Source organism: Poeciliopsis prolifica, unplaced genomic scaffold (assembly GCF_027474105.1).
Source record: "Poeciliopsis prolifica strain line A6 unplaced genomic scaffold, Auburn_PproV2 SCAFFOLD015, whole genome shotgun sequence".
NCBI lineage: Eukaryota > Metazoa > Chordata > Actinopteri > Cyprinodontiformes > Poeciliidae > Poeciliopsis > Poeciliopsis prolifica.
This window is the reverse complement of record NW_026562390.1, coordinates 527,358-537,381: the sequence shown is the minus strand read 5'-3', so window position 1 is coordinate 537,381 and position 10,024 is coordinate 527,358. Positions and strand designations below refer to the sequence as shown.

At 41.0% G+C, this 10,024-nt stretch overlaps 1 protein-coding gene across 1 annotated transcript; it reads left to right on the top strand.

Moving 5' to 3' along the window:
* Window positions 1–3,087: 3,087 nt before the first annotated feature.
* On the top strand, window positions 3,088–9,914 carry LOC129366653 (ribonuclease inhibitor-like). Its single transcript, XM_055040627.1, has 7 exons — window positions 3,088–3,143; window positions 7,387–7,437; window positions 7,860–8,033; window positions 8,467–8,640; window positions 9,275–9,321; window positions 9,466–9,708; window positions 9,830–9,914. The coding sequence occupies exons 1-7, from the start codon at window positions 3,088–3,090 to the stop codon at window positions 9,832–9,834; spliced, it is 750 nt and encodes a 249-aa protein (XP_054896602.1). The 3' UTR covers window positions 9,835–9,914.
* The last annotated feature ends 110 nt before the right edge of the window (window positions 9,915–10,024 follow it).

The following is a 10,024-nucleotide window of genomic DNA, read 5'->3' as shown; positions in this document are numbered from 1 at the left end:
ACTTCATCACATAGCTACAGCGCCGATGACAATCACTAACTAAAACACAAGGTATCTTGCACTAGATCATCTTTTTCCAGACACAGGGTTAAACAGAGCAAGTTGTACATCTTCATAGTCATATCAATCTGTTGTCACTGATTTCCTTCAGTGAGGCCTTTTGAGAAAGGAATCAGAGTAATTCAACAATACAGAAAGATTCTTAATTCTAAGATGAAACAAAACAAATGAAAGCATATAAGACAAGATACATTGTAAAGATAAATGAGACAACAAATATTTGTTTAATAATAATACAATTTACTTTTACTGAGAGAACAAATGAAGTTTCTCCGCCTCCTCCCTATGTTCTGCTGAATTACTCTACTGGGTCAAAAACAACCCAACAGAACCAGACCAATCAGCCATGAGCTGCAAGTATTATACATGTTTTTGTCTAAATGAGGTGATTTTATGGCTCCATTTTGCCAGATCACATAGTAGCATTTCTACCTAAAGTGAAACATTAACAGCCAATCCATGTGATCGATATATGTGATCATCAGTGATCGGACCTCATGGTGATCAGAACCGGCAGGAAAAACCCTGATGGGAGCGTCTCTACCCAGGAGTAATATGATGATTCAGAAGTTCATTGAAATCTTTTCCATTTTGAAAGAAGCAACATTTGGGGAACTTGTGAATGATTACATTATTGATCATACTTGGTTCTGCTTCAAATAATTACATTTAAACTGAATTATTCTATTGTTTTTATTGTATTTACATTTGGGAGATTGAACATTTCTGTTTTTATTAAGTTTTTAAAGTAAAACTTTGAAAAGTTCAGAAAATAAAATCAATCTACTGAACATTCAGATTTTATGAGGATCTGTTTGAAATGTTTGTTACAATGTTGATTACTGCATTAATCTTTATGTGAATTAAATTGTTGTGTTTAATTAGTGTTTATTGTAATGTACTGTTACTGGGTGTAAAACTATTTTTATTTTTTAAAGGATTTTGACTAGTTTACTCGTCGACTTTTATTTTGTAAATCATGTGGTGGTGGGAATTCCGGTGGCTCCACGCTCCCGTGACATTGATGATTAGTTGGCAAATTTTCTCATTTTCTGGATTCCCCTTAAGAGAAACCGCCAATAATAAAATGATGCCGACAAGAAACACAGTTGGTGAACAACAAAGTGACCAAAAAGAGTCACTTTGTTGACTCTTTTTGGTCAACAAAAGAGTCAAACATCCCATTTTCCAGGAGTCATTGGTTTAATCTGTGTCGTTGTTCCAGCTGCTAAGCTCAGAATCCAGCTGTAAAACCTGGAGGTTGAATGTTCAGGTTCTCTCCTCCAAACATCCCCCCTCCCTCTAGCTGTGAAGGAGAACAGCTGGAAAACAGCTGCATGTGTAAATAATGAGCCTGGAACAAACTGCCACCTCTCTGCTACTTGATCTGACTCTGACTTTAAATTCAGGTTGATGATTGAAATGAAATCAGGGTTTCAACCTGGATTAGCAGAACCTCCTCAGCTGATCCTGGTTTTAACCAGAGACTGTCCTCACTCTGCTCACCTCACTAACATCATGATCAATGATTATATAGGAGCGTTAGGAATAATCTGCATTAGAACAATGTGTGGTTTCAGCTGCAGTAGTGTGGTGGTGTTAAGGATTATAGCTTAGTTTAGTTTTTCCTGATTATTTCCTGTATGTATTTATATTCTGACCAGTTACTGCAGCAGGAATCAACCAGCTGCTCTTTTCTCTGGACTCTTTTCTCCTCATGACTCCATCATGAAACATTTTCATCAGAACTTCTCTCCTGTCTGAAAAAATTCATCAACCTGCCTCTGATTTTACAGCAAACCTTCTGCTGCTCTGAAAGAAGAAACTACAAACCAGGTGAGTCGTCATATATTCACTTATGCAACATTTATAACACTTTGACTTTGAACTCTTGTTGTTCAGGTAAAAGTTCAGTTCTGTTGAGTCTCTGTACAGGTGTGGCATTAGTCTGGTTCTCCTGCGGTTCTGTTGGGTTTTGGTCTGTTGTTCAGATATTCGTCTTCAACTCTTTGGACAGTTTGAACAAACTGTAAGTCTGTTTTGCTTCTACTTGAAGTTTATCTACATAAACTTTTCTACTTGTTTCTGTTCTGACATTTAGAGAAAATGTTCACTTTTAAATTCAGCTCAGTTTCATCTCTGCTGTTTGAAAGCTAATCTACAGGATTATTAAATTATTGATAAATTGGAAAATAAAACATGAAGAACAGCTTGATGTTTCTTTATTTTATTCTCTAAGTAAACTCATTCATCATTTTATTTCCAAAATCAACTCCAGTTTCAACCATTAATGTAAAACACAACAGTTTTTTGCTGCTGTGTTTCAAATTGAAATATTCTTAAAATGTCTTTGATTCAGTCGGATTATTAAATAGTTGAACTTTGATGCAGCAGACAATCCACTTGTAGAGATTTATAATTAACTAACTAACATACTTCCTGTTGTTTCAGGTTTACTCTGTGTGTTTGAATGTAAATGTTGCTCCATGTCTCCATCTAGTGGACTGATAGTAGAAGTGCAGCAGCTGATGGCAGCTTCCTCTGCCTCTCTGCTGTCTGACTGCATTCACCTGACACTGATATGAAGCAGAGAAGAAGAGCCAATCAGAGGAGGAGCAGCTGATCTTTTTCCAGCACTAATGATGTAAAGGATGATCAGAGTTGATGTGCAGATGAATGATGTGTGTTTCCTCTGCAGGTGAAGGTAGAAAGTGTGTGTGAGCTGATGTGAATTCAGCAGCATGAATTGGTGTGAGTACAGAGAGGAGGGATCCCTCCCTCTAAAACCACTCTGTGTGGGGAAGATGAGAGCCAGAGCAAAGGTCAGAGGTGAGGTCACCATCTCTAACTGTCCACAAGCCCTTTTCACACAGCGTTCACTATATCAGGCCAGAACAGACGTGGTGATGAAGCTGCTGCTGCTCCTCTTTGCTGATTAAGTTTTAATCATCATGTTTCTGTCAGGATCCATCAGAGACTCAAACTAGAACCAGAACCAGAACCCAGCTTGTCTCCTTTAAGAGCGACATGTCAATGGGTCGTATCATTGAATTTAAATCTGCTGGATCTCCACCATCAGAGAGGTGAGCCGTTTCTAACTGCTATAACTGTTCTGTTTATATCTGTCATGGTGGCTATGTGACGCTGCACAGTGGCCCAGTTGGTAGCACAGCAACAATGGTCCTGGGTTCGATTTACAGCCTGGGGAATTTCTGCATGGAGTTTGCATGTTCTCCCCGTGCGTGTGTGTGTTCTCTCCACATACTCCAGTCCAAAAACATGACAGTTAGGTTAATTGTTAACCAAATTCTCCCTAGGTGCGAGTGTGTGTATGCGTAGTTGTTTGTCCTGTCTGTTTCTGTGTTGCCCTGCAACAGACTGGCGACCTGTCCAGGGTGTACCCCGCTTTTGTCCAGAACGTAGCTGGAGATAGGCATCAGCACCTCCCGACCCGCAAGGAATAAGGGCGTAAAAAATGGATGGATGTGTGGCCATTGTTGAAATATGGTTTTTAATTAGCACAATAGTGCACAAGGTAAGCGTTGATGCATATGAAATATACCAAGGAAACGTAAAATACACTCTATGTGCACATAAATCTAGATAAAGATCCAAACCCAAAACAACTGGCCACTCTCGGATTTTACATAAATTCTATCAGGAGGGTTTACAGAAAGACAGGCTTGCACTTCCTTAACAGACAGGGGGGCTGCAGGCCAGGCAATTAACAAATTCCTTAGTGTGGTTCAAAGTTCACTACGATCTTAAACTTTTTATAAATAATCTTATCCATACTAGAATTAAAATATATAGTAAGAGATAAAGTATTAAACCACATGTTTTGAATTAGTTATTTTGTAATCATACTATTTGCATGCATTTTATTACTGAATACAATAGATTTAGAAAACTACTTGACTGTAAAATATTTCTGATATCCTCAAAAAGAGTTCTTTAAAAAGGAAACACTTTCGTTCTTAGATCCAAACTTATAGTTATTATTTAGTATTTAGCATTATATGTTGTGCGAGTTGTTTAAAATACAAACTACTTTCTTGTTGAATCATTTGAGGCAGAGAACGCTCCAGCTGCATGCTGTAAATCAAGGCCTGGGCAAGAGCCTGGTACGAGAAGATCTGGGTGTTTTTAGCAGGCCCGAGAGGTAATAAAATCAAAATTAAGACAGCCCCCACAAAGGGAAAAACTCACCTCCTAATGCATATATTTAAATTTAGAGAAAGACACAGGCTTATAAAAGTTTTCGTTTACAACAGAGAATTTTGTATCGCTTGGTGCTGAGTGAGTGGTTCCCAAAAATGCATTTTTGAATCAGGTAATATTATGTTTTGTCATGTGTTTGACTTCATAATAATCTGGGTGTAAATGGTGGTTTGTTATTCTGCATGTATTTGAACGTTTTTGGATAAAGCTCTAGATATTTGAAATCTGATGCCGTATGATTGCTTTTTCTCCCTACACACACTTAGACTCAAGAATCCGAGACAAAAGAGGAAAATTAATTAGCTAAATCAAGTTATTCCTCTTTTATTCTTAACCATGTGACAATACCAAGTTCTGATGGGTTCTGTTGTTAAGGAAACTTATGCAGAATTCCAGGTTATTTTCCTTTAATGTGCGCCTCAATTCCAGTCCTCAGCCCTCCCTGCTCTTCATGTTTTAGATGTGTTTCTATTCTGTAACATCTGATTCAAATGATTGCATGACCTCTTCTGCTTCCCAAGCTCTGGGACACTGGCTCCACCAGCATGAGATCTGCTGACAGTCTGAACTGTTTGAAATTCAGCGTCAACTTTTAAAAATATGTAATGGGTGATTCTGGTGTTCTTCTATTTCATCTTCCTGTTTTCAAATGTCTTTGTATTGTGTCTTTTTTCTACTTTAAGGACTTTTAATGTGAAACTCTTGGTGATTTCATATGTGAATACTGCTGAAGTATTTAGGAAGTATTTCCTGACTAATTGTTCCTGGTTCCTCCACAGAGTGGACCAGCAGAGCTCAGAGGTTCCCAGGGGTCCATCTGCCCAGCAGCATCAAACAGAGCTGGACTCCATATTTATGGTCTGTATATGAACAACAACTATTTTCCATGAGTTCTGTTCAAAGTAACCTTCATGCTGAACTTTGTAGACCAGAGGACTGTCAGTCTGTCCAACATCATCTGGTGTTTGGCTCCATGATTTCACTCTGATGTTTCCTTCATCTATTATTCTGTTCCAGCTGCTGGAGGACAACATTGTCACTTTTGTGAAGAAAGAACTGAGAAAGATCCAGAAAGTTCTGATTCCAGATTACCCAGAACATTCAGAGAGTCAGAGAGATTATGAGGTGTTGGAAGGTGATGATGAAGAACAGAGGAGGAGCAGCAGAGAGGCAGTGATGAAGATCACACTGAACTTCCTAAGGAGGATGAAGCAGGAAAAGCTGGCTGACCATCTTCAGAGCAGTAAGAGGATTTCTAAAGAGATTTGAAATGATAGATAAATTACAGGTTTGCTGAAATGATGTAATCAAATGCAAAAGATGATTTTCTTTCATGTCTGATTTTCGTTATTGTGTTATTTTAGGACATTTGGCTGCAGTTTGTCATCATCAACTTAAATCTGGTCTGAAGGAGAAGTTCCAGTCTGTGTTTGAGGGGATTGCTAAATCAGGAAGTCCAACCCTTCTGAACCAGATCTACACAGAGCTCTACATCACAGAGGGAGGGACTGGAGAGGTCAATGATGAGCATGAGGTCAGACAGATTGAAACAGCATCCAGGAAACCAAACAGACCAGAAACAACAATCAGACAAGAAGACATCTTTAAAGTCCCACCTGGAAGAGATCAACCAATCAGAACAGTGATGACAAAGGGAGTGGCTGGCATTGGGAAAACAGTCCTAACACAGAAGTTCACTCTGGACTGGGCTGAAGACAAAGCCCACCAGAACATCCAGTTTCATATTTCCATTCACGTTCAGAGAACTGAATGTGCTGAAAGAGAAAAAGTTCAGCTTGGTGGAACTTGTTTCATCATTTCTTTACTGAAACCAAAGAAATCTGCAGCTTTAAACACTTCCAGGTTCTGTTCATCTTTGATGGCTTGGATGAGAGTCGACTTCCTCTGGACTTCCACAAACAAGGAGATCCTGACTGATGCTACAGAGTCCACCTCAGTGGATGTTCTGCTGACAAACCTCATCAGGGGGAAACTGCTTCCCTCTGCTCTCCTCTGGATAACCACACGACCTGCAGCAGCCAATCAGATCCCTCCTCAGTGTGTTGGCATGGTGACAGAGGTCAGAGGGTTCAATGACCGACAGAAGGAGGAGTACTTCAGGAAGAGACTCAGAGATGAGAAACAGGCCAGCAGGATCATCTCCCACATGAAGACATCACGAAGCCTCCACATCATGTGCCACATCCCAGTCTTCTGCTGGATCACTGCTACAGTTCTGGAGGATGTGTTGGAGACCAGAGAGGGAGGAGAGCTGCCCAGAACCCTGACTGAGATGTACATCCACTTCCTGGTGGTTCAGACCAAAGTGAAAAAGGTCAAGTATGATGGAGGAGCTGAAACAGATCCACACTGGAGTCCAGAGAGCAGAAAGATGATCAAGTCTCTGGGAAAATTGGCTTTTGATCAGCTGCAGAAAGGAAACCTGATCTTCTATGAATCAGACCTGACAGAGTGTGGCATCGATATCAGAGCAGCCTCAGTGTACTCAGGAGTGTTCACACAGATCTTTAAAGAGGAGAGAGGTCTGTACCAGGACAAGGTGTTCTGCTTTGTCCATCTGAGTGTTCAGGAGTTTCTGGCTGCTCTTCATATTCATCGTGCTTCAGTTAACTCTGGCATCATCTTGATTGGAGAAAAACATACTTCTAAGAAATCTACATTTTTTAATAAACCTAAACTAAAAATCTCTCCATCAGAGAGCTGTTGACCAGGCCTTACAGTCCAAATGGACACCTGGACTTGTTCCTCCGCTTCCTCCTGGGACTTTCACTGCAGACCAATCAGAGACTCCTACAAGGTCTGTTGACAAAGACAGGAAGTAGCTCACAGGCCAATCAGGAAACAGTTCAGTACATCAAGGAGAAGATAAATGAGAATGTGTCTGCAGAGAAAAGCATCAATCTGTTCCACTGTCTGAATGAACTGAATGATCGTTCTCTAGTGGAGGAGATCCAACAGTCTCTGAGTTCAGGAAGTCTCTCCACAGATAAACTGTCTCCTGCTCAGTGGTCACTCTGATCTTCATCTTAGTGTCATCAGGAAAAGATCTGGATGTGTTTGACCTGAAGAAATACTCTGCTTCAGAGGAGTTCTTCTGATACTGCTGCCAGTGGTTAAAGTCTCCAACAAAGCTCTGTAAGGACACAGATTGTTAATGCAGTTATTTTTGACAGACATATGATGAGGTAAATGTATATTCATGTTTCAGTTCATATATTGGTGCATTGTCTCTTCAAAGTGACTCACTGGGGGGATATATACAGGAGATAGAGACCTACTTCAGCAGCAGAGAATACTATTACATATTAAAGCAGCAAAACTCTTTATGTCAAAATTTACATTGTATTAATTTAGTTAATTGTGGAATTTTCTAATTCTCTTTCCACCCTCCTTGTTGCCTTTAGTTCTAAACTGTAAGGTTTAAAATTACAAAATTAACCCATTTCACAATGAAGGCATCATAAATATGTGTAAAATAAGATAGATCCTTCTCTGTCCATGAGAAACATTGAAAAATATTCATTTTTATGAACAGATTTTCCTCCCTGTCTCCTCAGACTGAGTGGCTGTAACCTCTCAGAGAGAAGCTGTGAAGCTCTGTCCTCAGTTCTCAGCTCCCAGTCCTCCAGTCTCAGAGAACTGGACCTGAGTAAGAACAACCTGCAGGATTCAGGAGTGAAGCTTCTCTCTGCTGGACTGAAGAGTCCAAACTGCAACCTGGAAACTCTCAGGTAACTCTGGACTCTTGACAAATTGTTGCATCTAAGGTGCAAAAAGAAGCATAATTACAGATCCATCCATCCATCCATCCATCCATCCATCCATCCATCCATCCATCCATCCATCCATCCATCCATCCATCCATCCATCCATCCATCCATCCATCCATCCATCCATCCATCCATCCATCATCCATCCATCCATCCATCCATCCATCCATCCATCCATCCATCCATCCATCCATCCATCCATCCATCCATCCATCCATCATCCATCCATCCATCCATCCATCCATCCATCCATCCATCCATCCATCCATCCATCCATCCATCCATCCATCCATCCATCCATCCATCCATCCATCCATCCATCCATCAGTTCAGACCTTGGGTTCTACCTCAATGTTCTCATTTTCTCATCATGTGATGAATTGTGTGTCTGCAGCTTATCAGGCTGTTTGGTCTCAGAGGAAGGCTGTGCTTCTCTGACCTCAGCTCTGACCTCCAACCCCTCCCATCTGAAAGAGTTGGACCTGAGCTACAATCATCCAGGAGACTCAGGAGTGAAGCTGCTGTCGGCTGGACTGAAGGATCCACACTGGAGACTGGAAGCTCTCAGGTATGGAGGAACCTGCTGCAGGAGCAGAGAAGGTCTGATAGAGGAGGAAGAGGGAGAATGTCTTTAGTCAGTCTGCTGGGAAACATTTAGTTTGAAGCTGAATGTTTATCAGTTTAAAATGTTTGATTCTTGTTGAATCTTTGTTGAATGTGATGCAGCTTCTCCTTTTTAATGTTTGTATTTCTGGATATTACTGTGAGGCCACAGCAGGTTTTCAGCAGCAGGGCTGTTTAGTGTTTCATTCCTTCATCTGTGTGTGGGAGTGTGGATGGATCAGGTATCCAGGTGTTGATCAGAGTTAGATTGATTGTATTTTAATGCTGATTATTAAATCAGGTTGAGCTTCCAGAAATGTTTCCTTAGTTTCCTGATGTCCTTTTAGTGAGTTTAGTGAGTTTCTTCAGGTTGTTACTGAGGGATTTCCTTTCTCCTCTCTGTTGGAGCTTTTCCTGTATTTGGAGAAATGAGTTGTGCTGCAGCAGCACCAACTGTCCTTCCTACATCCACTGCAGTTTGCAATCCAGATGTTGGGCTGTTCCTGTCTCAGTGGAGGACAATGTGTGTCTGAGAGACATGTAATGTCCATGTTTGCTGCTGAAAGAGACTGATGGTCTGACCCCCCTCCTCCTTTCAGGGTGGAGCCTGCTGGAGGCCGATTCTTGACTCCAGATCTGAAGAAATGTAAGTGTGTTTTTCATCTGATTCATGACAACAAAAGCAGCTCACATTCAACCATCTTCAAACTGTCACATCACTCATTCAGGAGTCAAAGTGTCAATAAATGATCAATAACTGCAGCTGGATTGTGTTTGTTCTCTCCACCAGATTCCTGTCAACTCACCATCGACACAAACACAGTGAACAAATTCCTCCAACTGTCTGAAGGCAACAGGAAGGTGACATATGTGGAGGAGCTTCAGTCATATCCTGATCATCCAGACAGATTTGATGATCCTCAGCTGCTGTGTAGAACTGGTCTGACTGGTCGCTGTTACTGGGAGGTCAAGTGGAGAGGAGAAGTTTATATATCAGTGAGTTACAGAAGAATCAGGAGGAAAGGCGACAATGGTGACTGTGTGTTTGGAGGGAATGATCATTCCTGGAGTCTGAGCTGTTCTGATTATGTTGGTTACTCTGTCTGGCACAATAACATAGAAACTTGTCTCTCCTCCTCTTCTGTCTCTAACAGAGTAGCAGTGTATGTGGACTGTCCTGCTGGCATTCTGTCCTTCTACAGAGTCTCCTCTGACTCACTGATCCTCCTCCACACCTTCAACACCACATTCACTGAACCTCTGATTCCTGGATTTGGGGTCTGGAAGCCCAGTTCTGGTTCCTCTTCAGTGATTCTGTTCTGATTTGAGTCTAAAGAGTCTAAAGTTTT